This window comes from Rhinatrema bivittatum, chromosome 7 (assembly GCF_901001135.1).
Source record: "Rhinatrema bivittatum chromosome 7, aRhiBiv1.1, whole genome shotgun sequence".
Taxonomy (NCBI): domain Eukaryota; kingdom Metazoa; phylum Chordata; class Amphibia; order Gymnophiona; family Rhinatrematidae; genus Rhinatrema; species Rhinatrema bivittatum.
Window position 1 is genome coordinate 254,193,973 of NC_042621.1, and position 24,146 is coordinate 254,218,118.

Below are 24,146 nucleotides of genomic sequence, written 5' to 3' on the forward strand. Positions count from 1 at the left end.
GCCAGCATCCGAGGCCCTTGGAACAATGCCTTATCTTTCCCAACCACACAAGTTGCATGTCAATGTCACAGTAACTCCAGTGGAGTGGAGAGAACAGGGTGACGGCGCCCCCAGTACCACTGGTGCTCTAGGTAAGGCATGGTGGAGGGTGGCAGTCTATGGCGTTGCCCCCTCCAGTACCTCAAACCTGCATCGGAACTGGCTCACCTGCAAGTCCCACAGAGAACAGCAACAGCAAAGTGTCCCTGGTGATTGAAGGTGCTTATGGAGTACTGCGGATCTCCGACTGCAGCCACTGGTGCCCAGAGAAGTGACTGTGCCCATAGGGCCCACAGTGATTTCGCACTCACCAACGCAAAGCCACCACAAGGCACCCAATGACTCTGTACCCAGGGCCATGACTGTGCTAAACCGAACTATAATCAGTTTGACGGTATATAGCACCATCTCCGGCACCTACCACCCAGGGGCCCCAATGGAAACTCTGTGCCCGAAGGTATCAACCAAGGAAGTCATGGGTGTCTGCAGTCTACCCATAGTTCACAGATGCCAAAAAGAACTGATGATCGCCAATGCCAACAGCAGTACCCCTCGGCTCACTTATTTATCTGGGGGTGTTCATGCTGCAAGCTTATTGGCCTAGCAAGCATTACAGCTGATGAGAGCCTCGCTAGTGCCCATTAACACTGATGGTGTGCGCATCCTGGCAGGGCCTCCAATGCTGGGATCGTCGACTGAAGGGATAGCTCTGAGCTTCTCAGTGCTCCATAGTGGACACCATCTAGGAGCCTTGAGAGCACTAGACCACTGAATTCGGATGTACCAACGCGCCTCAAGTAGATGGCTACCCCTGTGCTCGATCGGTAAGAGGTCAAAAACCCTTGCCACCCAAAAGCTGCAAGTTCACGCAGGGGGCTTCAAGGACCTCAGCAGTCGATGGGCTCAGGGGCGACAAAGGCACTCAATGGCAAACCCAGTGCCTGGTCGGTGGAGCTAAATGTACTCGAGGCGGTAATGAGAGGCTTCGGTGGTCCGAAAGCCTCTATGGTGGCCCCACACCTCGAAGGCCTCAAGGGCGACAATGATATTAGGGCAGCACTGCATCACGATGGCATTGAGGTCATGCTGGCACCGAGGCCACGCACCTTGACAACCTAGTTGGGGGGGAGGGGGGGCACAGCATCAAGGGCTCTCACAGCATTGATGCTACGCACCTAGACAGCAATGAGGGCCTGCCAACTCTTCAACTTTTTTTCATCATTTAATTGCTTCCTGGCTTTTATAGACAATCTCCTGGTTTGGTTTTTGGGACCACTTCAACCTCAACAGCCCCAAGGAGTGGGCATGACATACCTTGATGGATCGAGGGCATCAATGGCATCGAGAGCCTCATGGGCATTGAGAGCATCACGGGCATAGCAGCATCGATGGTACCGTGGTCACCACAGCATCGAGTGCAGCAAAGGCACTGAAGGATTGAGTGCGTGGCAAGTGTGCTGCACTGTGAACATCACAGCATCAATGGCATCACAGCACTGAGGGCGTTGACTTGCACTGTACTCTGTCCCCTGTCCCCTCAATGCCCAAGCTAGCATAGCGAGACTCCAGTTCCACTGATACAGCACAGAAGGCCACTACGGCATCATGGGCAGTCATGCACCTCGATGGCAATGAGGGTGACCCTGGACCTTGACAGCGTCGAGGGTAACCATGGTACCCAAAAAGATGGGCCCAATTCCAGACATGGTCACAACATCGATGTGTCGGATGAATGGTGTGCTGGTCACAGCTGTGCACAGAGGTGCGGCAGTCTCCCAGGGAGATTGGATTGCCAAGGCTGGCAAACAGGAGGGGAGGCAATGTCATCCAGAGCTCCCGCCCGTGGAGACTAGTTCCTTGAGATGTGGGGAGGATGAGCATGGTCCTCGATCCTTCCACCATCTGAATCCATCTATGTCGATTGATCGGTGAACTACCATGGAACTCCAACCTGGGTAGAACTCAGGCGAGTCCCCAGGCTCAGCGGCCTACACGGATCACTATCGGACTGTATAAGCCAGTCCTGTCAGCACTGTGGAAAAGGGAATAAACAGACAGAGCAAGAGGAGGACACAGATATAAAAACTGTAGGAGCAGGGTTGGTTTTTTTTGTTTGTTTTTTTAAGTAACCTGGGAAACAGGCTGCACTATGCAGCCTGGGAAAGCTCACTATGCAGTTTTCAAACAGTTGGAAAGAAGAAGGAAAATATAAGAATAAAACTATCTTAAGAGAAAAGGGAAGAACAGCTGCAGCTCTAGAAAAAATTACTTACAAAAACTGAGAGAAGAGAGCAAAGCTGAATACCATGAGCATGCGGCTTCTGTGACCATACGGCTCCGCCAAAAAAAAAAAAAAAAGACTGAGGGACGCTGCTTAGGGGGCAGGGTGATGACTACAGGTGCACATGCTCAGTGGGGCATGCTGAAAGCTCTAGATTTCTTTGAGATCAAAGTTCTGTGCTGGGCTCCATTCGATGATGTTACCCATGTGAGGTCTACCATGCTGCTTGTACTAGGAGAAAAGTCTGTCCCTTATTGTACTTATTTCCTCATTACCTGTTTGCTCTGCTAAAGCACCTGCCCACTCAGCACAAATTCTCTCTCCCTCACCCATACCTGTGCATCTGTGACAGAAAAACTGAACATCTGTCATCTACTGCATACAAGACTCGTCTTTATGTGCCCACAACTCTCCTCCACCTCTTCCTCTCTACACTCCCCACCCACATTATCAACTCTTCCCATTAACATCTGCAGACTTAATATGCAAAAGAGAACATTCATCACATATGACTGGAAGACAACAACAAACAGTCACCTGGGAATAATTAAATAAGAAGTTTGCCTGTGAAATCCTTAGCATTTATGTGTTAAACTAATAAAGTACTTTCCAGTGCTTCTCAGCACGAGTATAGCACTTCTGAGGAGTTATTCCAGATGAGTTGCTGCAGACCCTTGAGAGGCCCTAGTACAGTGAAGGTCCAGTAGTATCACCTCTCTTTATAGTCCTTACAAGGGAGCAAAGCACACATATGTGCTACATAGTGATAAATTACTGTTTTAAATTATAGGGTAACATCAAACTGTGAAAATCCATTATAGTTTACCCACATAATGTATACATATAGAGTATATATATATTGATTTATATTGCAAACTTTAGATATCAATCAGCATACATCACCACATAAGTTAACTAAAATAGTTTACACTGTTACAGTGGCATCTACGCTTTCAGTATTTTCTCTCACTTCCTAATACAGCCTTATATTTCTGCCATGTGGTCAGATTTTCACCACAGGCAGATTCTAGTGTGGTCTGATCATTAAATGGAAGCTATGTTTATTGTATCTCTTATTTAAAACTATTTTAACAGTTTAATGCTGAAAGAGTTGACAGTGAAGAAGGACTAGGACCACCATAAAATGCACAGACCTCTTCTTTCAGCTTGTACGGCAGCTGCCTGGTTCATATAAAATACTCCAATCTCATTCCTGATGTTACCCAGCCGTTTGAGAACTTGCTTATGCTGCTCTGGGTTTTGAATATCAAGATGAGTGAAAAGCAGAGTTTCATCAGCTGCTTCATAGCACCTGCAGCTAATGGTCAGTTGGCATTCCAGGTCTGTAGACAGGTCAGTAGCCCAGGCAAATCCTTCACAGCAAAATGCAAAAAATATTGACATCAGTTGTAAATTCTTGCTAACATACCTAAAACAGAGGTCACAATATCTAAAAGAGAAACCATAGGCTAAAGTTTACATACAAAACCACATTTTGGCACTCACCACACAAAATAGAAATTAATGCTACCTCAAAAGCCTCAGTGTGAAACAGATCTTATTAATAATTTAGATCCCCTGATCCTTCAGACTTTTGGCTAAGATCATGTGCAAGGTGAGAGGCAAATGCCAAGCCTTTGTGGCCTTTTGACCATAATTAAGATGTTGCAAAGCTAGGGAGGGATAACTCCCTGCTACCAGACCTCATTAATGCAGAAATATGGTTTGAAACCTGACCAAATTTGAAAGCTTAAATCCATTTAAACAAACACAAAAAAACAAAAACTTGTAATAAAGTGCAGGGCTATATTTTGCTCTTGGCATATCAGAGGGCTTCTCTGGGAATGTGGGGCTCGGCCATGGATCAGGCAAGTAATTAACAGCTCCTCATGCAGCAACTCAAAAATTAAGGCAGATTAATCTTTCAACCAAAACGTTGCTTGAAACCACAGCTTATAGTTGGACATGATGAAAGAAATCTCTACCATATGACTGCCAGATGTTTCCCTCACATGGATCTGCTGGACGCAACATTTTTTCATCAATAAGACAGGAAAGATTAACCTTGGCAGCTGGACTCGCAATGCAGGCTGTGCAATATTTCATGGTCTTCCTTCGTCTGATAATTATATTCCTCAAGGTAAGCGGCTCTGTTATTTGCATTCTGGGCCAACATCAACTGAATATCCCCACAGAGAGTCAAATATTGGCATAGTAAGAGCAGCACATCAGGAAGCATGCTGGTACAGAGGCAGCAATAAGCATCTGTTGGAAGAGGGAGAGAATTCTTAACATTATTAAAAGAATAAACCAAGACAGCTAAATCACTCTGACCATCATCGTTCAGGATCTGTAACTAAAGTGCTTCAACATCTGTTAGTATCATCCTTTTGATTAAATGTATAAGTGTAATAAATCTGAGGAAGCAGTGGTTGCGCTCGCATGGGTCCAGCATAGCTAACAAAGCTAACAGTTACATATAACATACTCTGAGTCTCCAGCAAACATTACATATTGATGACATTATAAGTATTGCTGGATCTTCGAGAAGAACAGCACGATAAATTTGCAAATTAAGCATGAAGTTTTATTATTACAAAATTTAAATAAAATAGATGGTTTGGTACCAGCTAAACACACTATCACTCCAAACTGACTATGTATCCCTTTCTACTCTTCTTCTTCTCCCAGTTCCAATTTCCCTTGTTTTATTGTAACTTACTTTTCTACCCCTCAACACCTGTTTTTCGTTCAAAGTTATCACTCCCCTTGTTTTATGTAAACCAGCATGATGTGATTTTATCTTGAATGCCGGTATAAAAAAGCCTTAAATAAATAAATAAATAAATAAATAAATTATCATCTTCTACATCAGAGATTAGTGGTGTGAACTTCAGATGTTTTGATTTGATGCGCTTCAGATTCATCTCCCATGTCTAGATGTGCCTGTCCCCAACTAGCTGCGAAGTTAAATAGCACCCTGATGCAGGTTACAGCAGTACTGGTAGGGAAAGCTAAACAGCCAGTACAATTCTCTAAGGAACAGTAAGTACTGGAGATCTATGACAGTGTTGTTCATGAAGTCTGACAAGGATCATGACATTCTGCTTTTAGAGGGCAATTTTTTAATAGCCTGTTGTGCCTGCTTATTGTACCCATAAGCATATGAGCATATTTTCAAAGCGAAACCCCATGGCAAGACTTCCCTTTGAAAATTGGGCTGGTCCCAAGCACAGGATGCCAAGCTCAACGTGTACATTTATACCTGCTTTGAAGCAGGCTCAGATATATACAAGGAAAGTTTTTGTCCCTTCCCTGCCTCTTTTCCAGCCTGGGTTCTTTTACCCATAGAGGGTGTGGGCAATTTTCAGCAAGGCTTTCCCCATGAGTAACTGCCATTCATCTCATAGGGAAAGCTTTGAAAACTATAAAAAAAAAACAGTTTGGGAAGTCTGTCTGCATTGCATTTATATCAGTAAAACTGCAATAAATTAGTGACAACTTACCTTGACATTGCAAAGCTAATTTAATGTATCGAAGTGCTCTGCCATACTTCTGAAGACTCATTGCAGCATCAGATAGTACAAAGTACGCCTTCGAAGCCTTGAGAATTAGTTGTAATTTCATCCTGAACTGCCAGGAAGCAGGAATGATTCCTGATTGGCTGGAATGTTTGCTAACTTGAAATGAACCAACTGTTCCAAGAAAAACAGAATCAGCGGTACAATAAAATGCCAAATTGCCCATGGAATGTTACAGACCATAAAAATAGGAGAGATACATTTTCATTAAAAATCTATCTACTTTATGCTGGCCTAAGTATCTCAATCCACTGTATGAAGGGAACCACTGCCAGATAGGGTTCTCAGAGGGGCCTGCACAGAGCACTGTTCTTTGCAGGACTCATTGCGGGTGCTAGAAATCTCAAACCATCTGCCATATAAAGCTTTGGGACACACATAAAGCAAATTTGTTTTTCTCTATCACTTTTCTGGTTCAATCTGCAGAATTAGCTAAATCGATCAAACATGCTACATTCAATGTAACTAGATGGGGAGAACTAGGCTTTATGAGATTTATATTATTTATCTTTGTCTAAAAAGTATAATCAGACATGGCTTGAAGCAACAAAACCTAAAGGGTGTAACTAATGGAAAGAACAATATCATCTGCATATTTGCTAGCTTTTTTTCTTTTTTTTTTTCTAAACAAAGCCACACTTCCACTCCCCTGTCACCATCAAATACTAAATCTTGTGTGCACATAAAAGTACTTTCATGAAAATTTAGACAACGTTACACGCTAGTATCAAAATCTCCTGGGTAAACCTTATTAAAAATAAAACAGAACAAATCACCTTTGTTGGCTTCCTATAATACATACAGAACGAACTAATGATATTGGTCCAGTGTCCCTGCCAGTAGGCAGGCTCTCATCGATAACTACCAAAGAAATAGGTGCACTTGACTAGCTTATTAGAATCCTAACCAAAATGTTAGTGTCTGCAGATTGACAAGGGATTAAACAAGGTAAAAGCATGATGCTGTATTTACTGGCTCTGACGAAGTGCGTTACAGAAAAAAGTACTTCTTGACCTGTTTGCCATTTATTCCATGTCTGTTGAGTACAAACGTGCACACTTGGTGCGTGCATTCTTCCTCCTAGAGTAGGGAGCTACTTTGGTCTTCAGGCTAGGTGAACATGAGAACTAAACATGTGCGGTGAGGCTAGATTTAATCTTCCAGAAAGGAAGGAGCCCCTTCAACCTAATCAACTGAAAAAGCTGGTCAAGTTTAAATATTCACTAGGAGCGAACAAACTGCACATTTATGGGGGTAATTTTCAGCTACTGTAAAGTCTGAAGGGACTTTTTATCCGCAGACTTTACACTAATTTTCAAAGCCAAAGTATGGATATACTTTCGCTTTATAAATTATCCTGGGAAAACTACCTGCACACATTTACATCTTCCAGTGTGTGTGGGTAGCTGCCTTGGCAGAATTTATGCTCACGGGGTGACTTTTCAAAACATTTAAGCATGTAAAATTAGCATATATGAGTGTAAGTAGCTTGCACTTATGTACACACTATTCCATAAATATCAAAATATGCGTGTATTTGTGGTCTTGCACGCACATTTACATGCAAAAAAGGGGCTGTCTAGAAGTATTCTGAGGCGGGGGCAACAGATATGCAAGCAAGTTGTTATTTTATAAGAGACTTAGGTATGCACATCTGGTAATTGATTTGCACAATTTTACACCTAATTATTTTGCACAATTGTCTATTGTTTACTATTGGTTGGCTGGAGGTCTGGGTGAAGAACTAGGAGGGTCTCGATGACCTGGCAAAGGACTGGGCGAATTGGTGAAGGTTTTGCCAAACTAGTGATTTCGATTACATGCACATGTTTAAAATATACATCCGTGAGTAAACAGGGTTTTATGCAAGCATATCACAATTTTTTTTGTGCATAAAATATACAGTCCTATTTTTAAAACAGGTAAGAAAAGTACATGTTTTCAATGCATTGCAGATATTTGCGCTTAAGAAGACATGGAGGAATTACTACTTACCTGATAAAGTGCAGTTGCTTATCTGTAACAGGTGTTCTCCTAGGACAGCAGGATGTTAGTCCTCACTGATGGGTGACATTTACCTGATAAAGCGCAGTTGCTTATCTGTAACAGGTGTTCTCCTAGGACAGCAGGATGTTAGTCCTCACTGATGGGTGACATTTACCTGATAAAGCGCAGTTGCTTATCTGTAACAGGTGTTCTCCTAGGACAGCAGGATGTTAGTCCTCACTGATGGGTGACATTTACCTGATAAAGCGCAGTTGCTTATCTGTAACAGGTGTTCTCCTAGGACAGCAGGATGTTAGTCCTCACTGATGGGTGACATCATCAGATAGAGCCCGGCACGGGAAACTAGTTTCTAGAACTTTGACCGGCATATGAGCATGCCCAGCATGCCACTATTCGCGCGTCCATGCGATGTTCCCCTTCAGTCTCGTAATATAGAAAAAGTCACGAGCGAAAAACTAAAAACGCAGGAGAACCCAACTCTGCGGGGTGGCGGGTGGGTTGCCTGAGGACTAACATCCTGCTGTCCTAGGAGAACACGTGTTACAGGTAAGCAACCGCGCTTTCTCCTAGGACAAGCAGGATGGTAGTCCTCACAGATGGGTGAATACCAAGCTCCAGGCTGCTCTGGGCAACAACCAAGAACAAGAGGTATCAAACAAAGTGCCAACGGGACAACTGTGGTGGTGTTGGTCAATAGGGAGATAGCCTGGTTCCAGCCAAGGGGCCTTAGGTAGGAAGAGTTGGGTTTAAGCCTGGAAGAGGTTGCACAGGACAGATTGGCCAAATCTACTGTCTTGTCGACCATCTTTGTCCAAGCAGGGAGTGAACGTGTGCAGGGAGCTCCACATCACAGCCCTGCAGATTTCAGCAACAGGAATCACCCCATAAGTGGGTCACTGATGCTGCCATGGCCCTCACAGAGTGAGCTTTAACGTGGCCTTCCAGATGAAGGCCCGATTGCGCATAGCAGAGTGAGATGGTGTCTGCGTCTGCTAGCCCCATTCCGTTAAGAACATAAGAAATTGCCATGCTGGGTCAGACCAAGGGTCCCATCAAGCCCAGCATCCTGTTTCCAACAGAGGCCAAACCAGGCCACAGGAACCTGGCAAGTACCCAAACACTAAGAAGATCCCGTGCTACTGATGCCAGTAATAGCAGAGGCCATTCCCTAAGTCAACTTGATTAATAGCAGTTAATTGGCTTCTCCTTCAAGAACTTATCCAAATCTTTTTTAAGCCCAGCTACACTAACTCCTCTGGCAACAAATTCCAGAGCTTAACTGTGCGTTGAGTAAAAAAGAATTTTCTCCGATTAGTCTTAAATGTGCTACTTGCTAACTTCATGGAGTGCCTCCTAGTCCTTCTATTATCCGATAGTGTAAATAACTGATTCACATCTACTTGTTCAAGACCTCTCATGATTTTAAAGACCTCTATCATATCTTATCAAAAGATATGAATAGTTGGGTGGATTGTCTGAGTCCTGATGTGTGTTCTAACGTATGTAGAGAGCCCGTTCTCCCTGATAGGAATGGGGCCTTGTAAGAAAGGAAGCATACGCAGGACCACACGATCATGAAAGAACTTTGTGTAAGGTGGGTATGTAATGAAGGCCTGAAGCTCGCTCACCCTACGAGCTGAAGTTACCGCCACCAGGAAAAAGACTTTCCAGGTAAGGAATTTCAGCTCATAGGAGTGCATAGGCTCAAAAGGAGGATGCCTGAGCCGAGCCAACACAATGTTGAGATCCCAGGACACAACAGAGGGCTGCAGAGGGGGCTTTACTGAAGCACACCCCCACATAAAGCGACCTACTATAGGCTGAACCGAGATAGGCATGCCAGCAATGCCGTGATGTTAAGCACTGACCACACTCAAATGAACCCCAACTGAGGTGGTTTTGAGTCCAGCCTCAGAGAGATGCTGTAAGTAAGTAGTCCAGAAACCTCAGAATGGGGTAAGTGAATGGATCCAGGCCATTCCCCTCGCACCAGACTTCAAACTAAGACTTTCTGGTGGAAGGTTTCCTGTTAGCTATCAGCACTTGAGACACGTTGTCAGACAAATCCAGGGACTGGAGGACTAAGCGTTCAACATCCAGGCCATCAGGGCTAGTTCAGATGGCGCAGTGCGCCCTGATCCTGCATTACCAGATCGGTCGCAGTTCCCAGATTGATGGGATCCCTGGTCGACAAGTCCCGAGGAAGAGGGAACCAAACTTGTCTGGGCCAGTATGGGGCCACCAGGATCATGGTCCCCTGGTCCTGCTGGAGCTTCAGAAGAGTTCTCATGAGCAGCAGAATAGGAGGGTACACATATAAGAGGCCTGTGCCCCAAGAAGGGCAAAGGCGTCTGAGGCTGAGTGTCCGTCCATCTTGAAAAGGGAGCAAAATTTGCTCACCTTGCGGTTGTATAGGGAGGCAAAGAGATCCACATCTGGAATTCCCCATAAGTGGAAAATCCAGGCTGCAACTGCCAGGTTCAGTGACCATTTGTACGGCTGAAAAGAGCGGCTCAGGCAGTCAGCCAGCACGTTCAGCGTTCCAGCCAAGTACGTGGCTCGCAGGGACATGCGGTGCGACAGAGCCCACGACCAGATCTGCACTGCCTCTTGACAGAGGAGGTACGATCCTGTGTCCCACTGTTTGCTGATGTACCACATTGCCACCTGATTGTTTGTCCGAATCAGGACTAGCTTGTGTGACAAGCAGTCTCGAAATGCCCAAAAGAGCTCAGGAAGTTTATCTGGGGCAGAGCTTCCTGAGCCATCCACTAACCCTGCGTGTGGAGGCTGTCTACATGGGCTCCCCAACCATGGGTGGAAGCATCAATAGTAAGAACCACTTGAAGTGGGGCAACTTGAAAGGGAATCCCCTGCTCCAGATTGGAGAGATCCTCCCACCAGAATAGGGAGATTCTCAGAAGCTACGTGATGGAGACATGGGCTTTGAGGTCCTGAGATGCCTGTTGCTATTGTGACCGCAGTGTCCACTGCGCCCTGTACATGTAGAGGCGAGCAAATAGGGTGACGTGGACAGATGCTGCCATGTGGCTCAGCAAACAAAGCAGTAGACGGGCAGTTACTTGCTGACTGCTGCACACCAAGGTCGCCAGTGAGGACAGGTGAGAGCCCGATCGCTGAGCAGAAACGCCTTTGCCTGAATCATGTCCAGTCTGGCTCCTATGAAGTCCAGCTGGGGGGACGGGCAGAGGCAATTGATAATGAACCCCAGAGTTTGCAGCACCTAACCAGTAAGGGGACAAAGCATTCATTGCCTCCTCGCAGGAGACACTCTTGACCAACCAGTCATCTAGGTAAGGGATCACATGCACCGATGCCTGAGTTGCGCTGCCACAACTGCCAGGCACTTGGTGAACACCCAAGGGGCTGAAGCCAAGCAAAATGACAGCACTCAGTACTGGTAGTGAGCCTGTCCCACCACAAAGTGCAGAAACATCCTGTGGTTTGGAAAGATCGCAATGTGGGCATAAGCCACCTTGAGATCTAGAGAGCAGAGCCAATCTCCTTTTCTGAGGATTGGAAGCAGAGTGCCCAGAGAGACCATTTTGAACTTTTCCCTTTGAAGGAATTTGTTCAAGGCTCTGAGGTCGAGAATGGGATGTAGGCCCCCAATTCTCTTTGGTATCAGGAAATACCTCGAATAGAACCCTCAGCCTTCCTGATGACAGGGGAACATGTTCTACCACTACTGCTGTCGGGAGAGCGGAAAGCTCTGTCAAGAGTATTTCCTGTGGGCAGAGGAAGCCCACGATGGACATGGGGGAAAATCCACTGGGACTTCTCTGAAATTCAGACGATACCCTTGGCAAATGATGGTGAGCACCCACCAGTTGGAAGTGATAAGCAGCCAACGGTGGGCGAAACAAAGAAGCCTGCCTCCTACCGGGGGATCATGCACCAGGGGTATGAATGGTTGACCCGTGCTCCGTCTCCAGTCAAAAGCCCGAAGCCTGGGGTTGTTGGGGAGCTGGCTGGGTTATTGGGGGTTCGCTGATTATGACAGCAACCCCTGAAAATAGCCCGGGATGTACAAGCCCAGGAGGCAGGAGGGTAATATTTCCTCTGCCTATAAAAGGACTTCCTGGAACTTGGCTGGGAGGATTTCCTGGCAGAGGTCGGTGGATCGGAAGCGTTAGCTGACAGCTGCAGTGGGGATTGGCACCCAAAGGATGGCCTGGCTCCACGCCTCAGATCTTCGTCCAGAGGTTTCAGAGACGTTAGCAGACCTTTCCTGTACAGGAGAGAATCTCTTTGGGATAAGGTCAGGGACTGCGAGCTGGGCTAGCCGGGGCCCACCCTATGTAGGGAAGCTTTGGTACATCCCAGGGTCTGGACTGATCCGGGTACATACAGGGAAAAGAAAATTATTCCTTACCTGCTAATTTTCGTTGCTGTAGTACCACGGATCAGTACAGACACCCGCCCTAATGCTACCAGCTCGGTTATGCAGTTCCTATGATTCAGTACTGTTTGGAAGTTACTGATTGTTCTTTTTGCAAGTTGCTTTTTCGGGATGTCTTGTTCTCATCCCAGGTTACCAATTCTTGTTTGTGTTGATACCTTGCTCCATCCAATAATTTCTTTCCTTCTTGCTTGGATATACTTCATTCTGAGGGACCGCAGAGAGGGAGCCTACTTATATATGGGTGTCCTCTCAGTTTTTTGCTCTGACTCCATCTGCTGGAAGGGGGAGATAACCCAGGGTCTGGACTGATCCGGGTACATACAGGGAACATCCTCTTCTCAGCTCCAGACCATGGGGGAGAAGGGAGGGAATTTGAAATTCTGGCTTATACAAGGCTTCTACAAAGAGCATTAATATTTTATCCTGACACTACTTTCTAAATAGCAGATATTAATTTCCAATTCTGGTTGCAAACCAATAGTCATAGTGCCTCCATTCAGAAGATTTTTATTCATTTGTTTGCATAGATCATCATATGAGCCAAAAGTGGGCATTATATTTGATTTTTTTTTCTTGCTATAAAATTGTATTTTTCATGAAACAGCAGGGCTATACTTTGGGGCCTGCACTGATTGCTTTAGTCTATCAGAAGAACCACTTAAAAAAAACAACAAGGACTTAGTGCTCATCCTCCTTTCCTGGCTTCTGAACACAGGATGCACTGCTCAACTGCTGAATATAAAAACAGGGAAATATGCCATTTTTCTGACAGGGATTTAAATTCACAAATTTTACTTACTTCTATCCAAAAATAAAGCCATGCGTTTTTCCAGGGACTCTGCACCAGCGTTTGAGGATTCGTCTTCGTATTTTAACGGGATTGGAGTATTGGGGTCTGCTGCAGGTAAGTCACCTTCCTTCTGAGTGCTACTATCGATGGATTTCAAGCCCTTTAGAAGGAAAAAAATATAAATCAAACCCTTCAGGTGCATTACCAGGTTTTATTGTTGAAAAAGGTTTGCCTTCCAAAAAACTATCAAGCCTTAGTAGGATGATTGTGAATTTACCTCAAGAACGTAGCCGAGTACCAGTCGACAGCGCTCCTCAGTGTCACTGCAGACCGGAAATGCACAGCTGGGCTTCAGGGAACAAAAATAGCAGCTTAGAGAAACCTATGTCCACTTCACCTGTATGACAGAGGGCTTATGCTACAGGGAGATTACATTTAATAAAACTACTCATTTAAAGGTTGATATTCGCCTGGTGATATACTGTTTAAAAGAAACATACACCTCACCTAGGAGTGAACTTTAAAAGGGATTTCATGCATGCAAATAGCATATGTGCTATTTTATAAACCTTAAGAATGTGTGTATGCTCAGTTTTGTGCGTATATTTTACCAAGAGGGAAAAAAGGGGACAATCTAAGGGCGTTCCTTGGACGGGTTCAGAAATATGCCCGATAGGTGCTATTTTGTAAGAGAGATATGCATATACATTAGCGAACTTGTTCATATACTTTACACCTAATTGATTTGCACAAGTGATATCTGACTTGTTTACTGTCTGCAGTTTTTGGGTGGGAGGCCTGGATGAACTGGTGGGGGCTCAGGGTGAAGTACAGGAGGTTCTAGGTGAACTGGAGACTCCAAGCATTCACACACAAGTATTTTCAAAATAGTGAAAGCACTTCCTCCACGCTTTGTGCAGTGCCACAATTTTGTGTATAAAAGATACGCGCATATGTTTATAAAATGGATAGAGAAAGTATTCATTTTCTTGCACTGGAAACATATGCACGTACTTTTGGAGCAAAAATATGCAGTGTTTTGTAAACTGTGCAGCTCCCACTGCACCGTTTATAAAATTCTAGCTTTAATCTCTACACACAAATGCTGTATTATGCATAGGTTTGAAAATTGGCCTCATACTGTGCAGTATTTCAGAAGTGCATATGAGCATTAGGAATTCTCCCCTTCCACAAAAAACAACCATTTTTATTTTAAATTTTGTTCTGAACATTCTTGAAGATGGCACATTTTGGTACATCAGTATGTATGAATGAGATCTTCAGATTTCATGCATGAGGTTGTTTGGCCTCTTCCTATACCCTTCAAAAAATCTTGACCTCTTCTGCAAGATCATTTATTTCATAGTAGATACTAGTCTGTCTCTTTGAATGAAGTCTGAAAAATGTCATAAATCCTCGATCCCTAAAAAACATTTTCTTGCATAAAGGCCTCGGACACATCTAACTTGCAACATCGCTCAGCCTTCAAAATAAACTTCAGCATCAAAAGGGCCTTCTGTGCCTCTTGCCAATCCTAAAAACATTCTTTCCAGGTGTAATACAAAAGAAAAGAAAATGCAATCAAATTCTTCAGTGGCATATATGAAACGAACAAACTAAGTATATATTACTGTAAAAATAAAATAATGTTGTGATTGCATTGGTCTGCTAGCCAACATTCAAATGTATTAAAAAAAACCCAACCCCTAGTAGTCTAGACATCTAAGGTTCTGCAATTTGTAAGCTACAGAAATGCTGAATTAAATGTATGCCTTACTCTTATTTGATGAGTGGATTTATATTTTTCTGGTACAGACAGCTCGCCAACAGACTGGATTATGGCCACGGCCTTGCAGTCTGCATGCAAAGCAGAATCATTGTTATAGGAGCCGTTCTCATCACTGTCTGGCAGGTCATCCTCCTCCTCCTCTTCCTCACTGTAACTTTCATCAGAGTTTCCTATGGAAGGTGCTTCTAAACTTTCTTCCTTTTTAGGTTCATCCAGCTGGAAAAGCTCAGAGAGCATGTAGTTGGCAGAAGCAATAATCTTATGTTAAAAAGGAAAAACAAAAGCAAATTATACTTAATTGCTTGGTGGTCCTAACTATATAAAAAGTCTTTGAATAAAATTCTGTAAGTACTGATAATGACTTTTTAAAGCATGATAAAGCATTTTTTAGAAATGTATATCCCACCTTCCATTATACTCCAAAGCAGATTACATTCAGGTAGTGTAGGTAGCTCCCTTTCCCCAGAGGGCTCACAATCTAAGGGTCTCATTTACTAAGCATGTTTCCCATACAAAAGGAGAAATGCCTTGTAAATCAGGCCCTAATTTTATACCTGAGACAATGGAGGATAAAGTGATTTGCCCCAGAGGTTTTTCAACTGAGACCATAAAATTATTGCAACATCAGAAAACCACAATAACGAGACACGACAGAAACAACTTGCATGGGACATTAGAAAGAATTATATAAAAGGAATTGTTTGTCTGTCCGTCCATCTATCCATCTGACGAGATAATAAAACGACAAAAAAGGAATGTAAATTCACCAAATATGGCATGCAGGAAGAAAATGTAAAAATCTCAGAAGGGTTTGAAACCAGAAACATCTAGTCAGTATTTGCAGAGAAACTAGCTGCTAGAAAAAAAATTCTCATTTCTTTCAATGGGAAATTGGGGTTTGGATTGTTGACCATCATTCCATTTCCCATTCCTGACCTCTCCACCACCAAACCTCCCAACCCTCCAATGACCCCCAAACTTTGGCCTAAAGCAATACTAGGCAGAGAGACAGGGAAAAATTAAATGATTCAGCTGTCAATGGATGGCACCAAAAGGCCCTTTCAAAGCCACTTCCCTCCACACTTCCAAAGTCACATACATCCACCCCATACATTTCTATGCCCCATAAACCTTCAGTTACCTGCCAACCCACTCTACCCCATACACAACCCTCATTCACTTGACACCTACCTACACACTCCTATACACCACCACACATAGGAAAATTGGTTGTTACCTGCTAATTTTCATTCCTGTAGTATCACAGATCAGTCCAGACTCCTGGGTTTTGCCTCCCTGCCAGCAGATGGAGACAGAGAAAGTTTCACTAACACTGTACATAACCCAGTATGTCAACTGCAGTCCCTCAGTACTGATCTGTACCCAAGCCAAGATAACAGCAACCACCATAAATTTCTTAACAAACTTCTAAGCAAACTTCCTCTCCTCCAACAAGCTGGAAGAAGGTGAAGTTGCCCAAAAATACAATGGAAAACTCGCTTCCCAAATTTAACATAAGCGATCAGCTTTGAAAACCTCCAACAACTCTGCACTATATAGAAAGCAATAATATGAGCAGCAGACTCTCCCTCCCAGAAAATGGGTGGGTCTCTGGACTGATCTGTGGTACTACAGGAATGAGAATTAGCAGGTAAGAGCCAATTTTCCTAAGTTCCCATTAACTTGGGTGGGACCTGGAGAGTTCTGCTCATAGAACACTCACCAAAGCATATGGAAGCCAGAGCCCCAACATCCAAGTGACAATGCCTAGCAAAAATGTGCAATGACTGCGCAGTAGCCACCCAGGAAATTTCTTGCGGAGACACCTGTTGTGACTCAGCCCAGGAAGTTGCCTGAGAACGCGTTGAGTGCGCCATTAAACCTCCCCCCCCCCCCTCCTCCTGGCAGAGGTGTCCTTTAGAAATGTAAATCGACTCAATCGCTTCCTTCAGCCACCACAATATTATAGCCTAAGACACCTTACTTTCCCCATCTTTGGACCACTCCACAGCTCAAAGAGGTAATCCGATCTAAGGAAATTTTAATTGACCTTTAGATACCTCAATAATGCATGCCTCCCATCTAAGAGCCTAAGCTCCCCTGCGCAAGGCGTAGAGAAATCCAAGTACGGAAAAGCTGGAAGTTCCACTGTCTAAGATGGAAAGCCAAGACTACCTCAGGCAGAAAAAAAAGGTACCATGCATAAAGATACCCCCAAATCTGACATCTGTTTGAAGGGATCTCGACATGACAGCGCCTGGATCTCAGAAATTCTCCTGGCTGAACAAATAGCCACCAACAAACTACTTTAAAGTCAAGTTCTTAACCGTAGATCACTTTAGTGGCTCACAATCCTGAACGTTGTTCACAATCCTTTAAGGACTCGACTCATTCCAAGAAGGACAAATGTTCTGCACCTGACAACGCAAGTTCTTAGCTCCCCGAAGGAACCATATAACATCAGGAAGTACAGACAAAGGATTCCCTTGCATCTTACCCTGGAGACAACCCGGTGTTGCTATCTCGACTCTCAGAGTTAAAGGCCAGTCCTTGATTAGAACCTTTCTGTAGAAAAGCCAACATATGCGACACTATAGCCTGAACAGGTTGAGGCAGCACTCCGTGAACTGCAGACCAGGACTCAAAGATCCTCCAAATTCGCATATACGTCAAGGATGTAGAAGTTAACATTGCCTGCAATAAGGTAGAAACAACCCCTTCGGAATATCCCCTACATCTCAGTTGTCTCCTCTAGAAGCGAAGCCGCAAGCCAGAAATGAGCTGCCTGACCTGAAAATATTGAACCCTGGTGAAAAACTCTACTGATGTCCGAACCTCAGAAGCCTATCTATGGCCATATTGATCAGATCTGGGAAGCAAGGTCGCTGTGGCCACTCTGGAGCTACCAGGATCATGTGGCCTGGATGTTTCTCTAGCCACTGTAAACTCTTGTCCACCAGAGGCCATGGAAGGAAGACAAAAGATTCCCTCGAATCCACAGGAGCACCAGAGCTCCGATTCCTTCCGTACCATGTTCTGTTCAGAAGTCATAAAACTGCAACGCCTTGGTGTTCTCTTTGATTGGGTTACTCCTGTCTTCCTTGAATGAGATACATCGCTGCCTCTGACAGCTCCCATTCCCTGGGGTCTAACTTTCTCTAACTGAGAAAATTTGCCTGAACGTTGTTCAGTCCAGCGATGTGAGACACTGCCAGCTGCTCCAAGTGCTACTCTGTCCAGAGAATCAACTCCCTGGCCTCTCAAGCCACTGCCTGATTCTTGGTTTCACCTTGACAGTTGAAGTAGGCCACATCATCACATTGTCCGATAGGATCCGTACTGGATGGCCACGTAACCTTGGCAGACAGACAAGCAACACGAAATGCATTGCTCTCATCTCTAACCAACTGATAGACCATGAGGCCTCCTGTCTCAACCACTGGCCCTGCAGCGACTAATCTTGCCACACCATCCTCCATCCGGAGAGGCTTGCATCAGTGGTGACTATTACCCAACTTGGAACCTCCAATTCCACCCCATGCTCGAGACTAGTGCAAGTAAGGCACCACAAATGACTTTCCCTGGCTTCCCCCTATAACGGATGACGAAGATGAAAGTTTTCCCAATAACGGATTCCAGCGGGACAGAAAAGCCCCCTGCAGAGGCCGCATATGCATGAACACCCAATGCATTAATTCCAATGTCGATGCCACAGAACTCAGGACCAGTAAATAGTTCCAGACCCTGGGCACAGAAAGCTCTAGAAGAAGCCTAATATGACTCTGCAATTTCAGCACTCTCTCTCCGTGAGAAACACTCCCTCTGCCAGCGTGGCGAACTGAGTTCCCAGATCCTCCAGAGTTTGAAAAGACTAAATGGTACATTGCTAGGTTCATCACCCATCCTAGAGAAGTCAAGCGCATCGGTACCTTTTATACTGATTGCCAACAGAGGTTCTCTGATTTTGCATGAATGAGCCAGTCGTCCACATAAGGATGCACCAACACACCCTCCTTTTGCAATGTGACCACCACCATCACAATTACCTTAGTGAAGGTACGTGGAGCCGTCTCCAGCCGAAGGGAAGGGCTCAAAACCGAAAATGTTTCCTTAGGAATCTCTGGTGCTCCGGCTTGATGGTTATGTGCAGATAAGTCTTTGTCAAGGCAAGAGATGCCAAGAACGCTCCCCTTGCCAGAGGCATCCATCCAAAAACTGGGCGCACAGTGAGATGCACACGCCGGACCAACAAGCCAGTAGAGGGCAGCCCTTGAAAGCACACAAAAAGCCATTGCAGCCTACCACACTGCACACACAGCGAAAAGCCTCAGAACAGGGTCCAGCCAATTGAGGCTGCTCAACCCTTCAGGCTGCCCACCTCCCTCAACCTCTCACAGAGCGGGACGAACGATGGTACGGCGCACAGAGCTCATAGACCAGGCAGGAGAAGTAAGTCCTGCACAATAAAACCTCTCGCTAAGTCTATGTATATACCTTCTTCCTTTTTTTTTTTAAAAAAACTTACCGGAGCTCAGCCTTACATGGCTGAGCACAGAGACGGTCTCCGGCTGCGGGAGGAGAGGGCAATTGTCGTCACCACCGCACTCGGCTTCCTGCACCCGTGCCTTTCCGCCACTCAAACAGCTAAGTCTATATTGGCAAAACCAGCTACCGAACCAAGGCACACCTCTCCGGGACCACAGAAATCACCTCAGGAATTCTTAACTGGTGGAGGGACCTTTAGGTATCACCGCAGGAGAGCGGGGCTTTCTTTTCCTTAATTTAGATTTCAAATGTCTCCTTCCAAAAAACTCGAAGTAATCCCCATAGGGAGATGCACATCCACCATCTGCTGCAGATGGAGAATACTGGCAGGCTGGGGTCACTGCAGGACTATACATACTGTGACGTCAGCTTGCTCCGTCTCCATCTGCTGGCAGGGGAGCATAAACCCACTGGTCCTGAGTCCATCTGTGTACATGCTAGGAAATCCTTTTTTTTTTCTCTCTCTCTCTCTCTCCAAACTGCAGGTTTTACACCATCTACCATCTGCTGGAGACAGAGAAATACTGAGGGGCTGCAGGTGACACACTAGGGTTATGTACAGTGTCCATGAAACTTTCTCTGTCTCCATCTGCTGGCAGGGAGTCAGAACCCAGGAGTCTGAACTCATCTGGGTACATACAGGGAACTCCATACATGCTTGCATCCATCAAATATCCCACACACTTCTACATCCTCAGCAAATAGATCCCTATTACAGCCAAATCCCCCCTCATATATACCCTCACCAGTCTGTACCTTTACTACCCACACCCCTATCACATAGACTAGCGATGCTCAACTGGTGTGTCACGACACACTAGTGTGTCGCCAAGCACCGGCAGGTGTGTCGCGTGCTCCCGGTCTCTCCTGCTGCTCTTTCTTCCCTGCTGCCGTTGCCGCCGGGCTATCAGAACGTTCAAGCCCAGCGGGAACGGCAGCGATGGTAGAAGAAGCTCTGGCACCTTTGGCTGGCCTTTTCTTCTTCCCACGCCCCCCCCCTGTGACCCGGAACAGGAAGTAGTGCGCGGGAAGGAGAAAGACCGTGCCGAGTGAGAAAGTAGCAGCAGCGGCAGCAGCATCGGCCCCCGAGCAATCGAAGCAGCCGGTAATCGGGAAAGGAGACAGCAGCACAAGCCTCCCGCGGTCGATGGGATTCTTCCTTCTTGGCCTGCGGGGGCTGGAGGAGGAGGCTGCTGCAGCTACCGGGGGGGGGGGGGGGGGAGTGAATGAGAGAAAGAGAGCGAAGCAGCCAACCAGCCTGTGTGTAAGAGAGAGAATGTATTTGATTGAGAGCATGTGTGTGATTGAGAGAAACTGGTCAGAGAGCTGATGTGTGTGTATATGTGAGAGACAATGAAAGTGACTGCTCAAAGAGATGACTGATGTGTATGTGAGAGTGTGAGACAGTCAGGGAGGTGACTGATGTGTGTGTGTGGGTGAGAGAAAAAGCATGGAAGTGAGAAATCTGGGTATGTGAGAAAGCATGGGAGTAAGAAGCCTGGTGTTGTGGGAGTGTGTGTGAAAAAGCATGGGAGTGAGAAGCCTGATTATGTGAGAGAGAGCATGGGAGTGGGAAGCCTGTGTGTGTGCATGCATGAGCGAGAGACTGGTTGGTAAGGTGACCGTGTGTGTGAGAGAAAGACACTGGTGTGTGTGAATGTGAGAGAAAGAATGTGATTCAGGGAATGAGAAGCCTGTGCAGTGGAGAGCGAGCTTGGAAATGAGAGAGAGACTGGTGTGTGTGTGTGTGTATGTGTGTGTAACAGAGAGAAAGTGATTATGGGAATGAGAAGCCTGTGCATGTGAAGAGAGTGAGCATGGGAGTGAGAAACCTGGGTGTGTGTGAGACACAGCATGGGAGGGAGAAGCCTGTATATGTAAGACAGAACATGGAAGTGGGAAGCCTGTGTGTGTGTGTGTATGCATGAGAGAGATCAGGTGACTGGTGTGTGTGTGTGAGAGAGAGAGAGAGAGAGAGAGAAAGTGATTATGGGAATGAGAAGCCTGTGCATGTGAAGAGTGAGCATGGGAGTGAGAAACCTGGGTGTGTGCGAGACACAGCATGGGAGTGAGAAGCCTGTATATCTGAAAGAGAACATGGGAGTGGGAAGCCTGTGTGTGTATGCATGAGAGAGATCATATGACTGGTGTGTGTTTGTGTGTATGTGAGAGAGAGAAAGAAAGTGATTATGGGAATGAGAAGCCTGTGCATGTGAAGAGTGAGCATGGGAGTGAGAAACCTGGGTGTGTGTGAGACACAGCATGGGAGTGAGAAGCCTGTATATCTGAAAGAGAACATTGGAGTGGGAAGCCTGTGTGTGTGTATGCATGAGAGAGATCAGGTGACTTGTGTGTGTCTGTGAGAGAAAGAAAGTGATTATGGGAATGAGAAGCCTGTGCATGTGTGTGTGTGTGTGAGACAGAGAAAGTGATTATGAGAGTGAGAAGCCCGTATATGTAAGTAGAACACAGGAGTGGGAAGCCTGTGTGTGTGTGTATGGCATGAGAGAAACTGTTCAGGAAGGTGACTGGTGTGTGTGTCAAAGACTGTTTGGGAGATGATTGGTGTGTGAGAGATAGAAACTGCAAAATCAAACAACTCGTACTACTGGTCAATATTTCACATAAACAGGTTTTTGCCAAGTATATATGTAGGCCCTCACTCTAAGGGTCTGTAAAATCCCACAGACTCCCACATTGGTACGGGGCCACCTTACTTTAATTATAACATCATTTTTTTAGGATTTTACTTTTTATATTAAAACTTCCCCATATCAGTCTGAATCTTCAGTGATCACTTTCGGTCATCGCTTTCATAAAAAGTAAAAGATACGAGAGGAACAATCATTACTTATCTGATCCAAAATTTGGATCAGATAAGTAATGATTGTTCCTCTCGTATCTTTTACTTTTTATGAAAGCGATGACCGAAAGTGATCACTGAAGATTCAGACTGATATGGGGAAGTTTTAATATAAAAAGTAAAATCCTAAAAAAATGATGTTATAATTAAAGTAAGGTGGCCCCGTACCAATGTGGGAGTCTGTGGGATTTTACAGACCCTTAGAGTGAGGGGCCTACATATATACTTGGCAAAAACCTGTTTATGTGAAATATTGACCAGTAGTACGAGTTGTTTGATTTTGTGGATACACATTGAGGGTACACTGGAATACAGTGGTGTGTGGGTGTAAGGTTGTGAGAGATAGAAACTGGTCATGGGGGCATGACTGGTATGGTGTGTGTGTGAGAGACATGGGACTAAGGAAGAGGACCATGAGTATAGAGCTTAGCCACTACTGCTGCTTCTGCTGTGTGCTATGGCCTGCATGGAAGAGGAGTAGGAGAGCTGCTGGAGGGGGTAAGTAAAGGTGGCTTTTTAAGTTTATTTTTCTTGATTGACTGCCATTTTAATTATTTAATATTATGTGATGTGTCTGCTTTTTTTGAAATATTTTATTGGTGTTTGGAGAATTTTTAATAGTTTTTATGAGTTTTTAATTGTTGGATGTTATTCTGTTCATAGCTGTTTTGAAACATTTATTCTGCTTATTAGTATAGTTTTACAATTATTTCTGTGTGGGGATCTAAAGCTGCTTGCCAGTTCTGTTTTCCTAATAAGAGGTGTATTTAATATTTGTAGTGTTGCCTTTTCATAGACAGGGTTGCTCCTGTTTGAGTGCATTCCATAATACAGGTGTAACTGTGTGCGAATTAGTTTATGTGCATTACTACAGATCCTGGGAGTATGTTAGGTCGGTTCTGTGTCTGTTACCGAGATGAGATATTTTACTAGCATGTAAGTGTTTTATCAGTCTTATTTGTTGTGCTTTCTCAAGAGGACATGCATTGGTGGTAAACTGCTGTCTTTTCATAAGTAGGGCTATTGAGCCTGGAAGTAGAAGGAGTTTGAGTTGCTGTTACTATGATGATACCAGAACCAGAACATCTTTTTTGTAGGGTGAGTTGTATGGGGAATGTCATAATTTTGCTTTACATCCATTATTGTGGGTCAGGGGGGTTCCTGTGGATGCAAACTGTACTTTTACATCTAGCCCCATGACGATCATGGGTCAGTGTGTCACGCATGTGAGAACCATCTGTCAGGTGTGTCCCAACAGAAAAAAGGTTGAGAACCACTGACATAGACAATTCACACACTTCTAGCTCCAAACAATCCCTCACACAAAACTCACAACTCATACATTCCCTCATCCACATTCTCCACACAAACCCACAACGCACAGGCCCATCACGCACCCAACACAAACCCCATGAAGACTCCCAACATCCAACCAAGCCCACATATCCCTCCATACACAACCCTGCCCACTCTCACACTCCACTAATACCCACCACAAACCCCTCAAACACACCTGCACCACAAACCCTTCCTGCACATCCCCTCACCCCATTCTACAAATCTGTGTTGGAAAGCATTCCCAAAGCCATGCCTCTACATTATTTTGCTACTTTTCTCTTCATCTCCCCATACTTTAATGGCCTAGGAACATTTGTTTGCCTTCATGGCCAAAGGCTTGAAGGGAAGACTCAAAGACTCAATATTTAGAATAATTCAGCACCAGCAGGGATCACTTATGCAAAATCAGCCTTTCTACTCTTCCTTCATGATTTCTATGGGACACCCATACCATACAGTAATGGTGATATCAATGCAGGTCTTCCGC

The 24,146-nt window shown here is 45.0% G+C and overlaps 1 protein-coding gene across 4 annotated transcripts in view; it reads right to left on the reverse strand.

Moving 5' to 3' along the window:
* EDRF1 (erythroid differentiation regulatory factor 1) overlaps positions 1-24,146 on the reverse strand; it is a 190,410-nt gene that overhangs the window by 77,945 nt on the left and 88,319 nt on the right. For all 4 annotated transcript variants that reach the window (XM_029610049.1, XM_029610048.1, XM_029610051.1 and 1 more), the window contains 6 exons: positions 14,902-15,171; positions 13,402-13,473; positions 13,134-13,284; positions 5,827-6,015; positions 4,385-4,585; positions 3,475-3,693 (listed from right to left, as the gene is read on the reverse strand). In XM_029610049.1, coding sequence (XP_029465909.1) covers positions 3,475-3,693; positions 4,385-4,585; positions 5,827-6,015; positions 13,134-13,284; positions 13,402-13,473; positions 14,902-15,171 — 1,102 coding nt within the window. The remainder of the gene's footprint in view (positions 1-3,474; positions 3,694-4,384; positions 4,586-5,826; positions 6,016-13,133; positions 13,285-13,401; positions 13,474-14,901; positions 15,172-24,146) is intronic.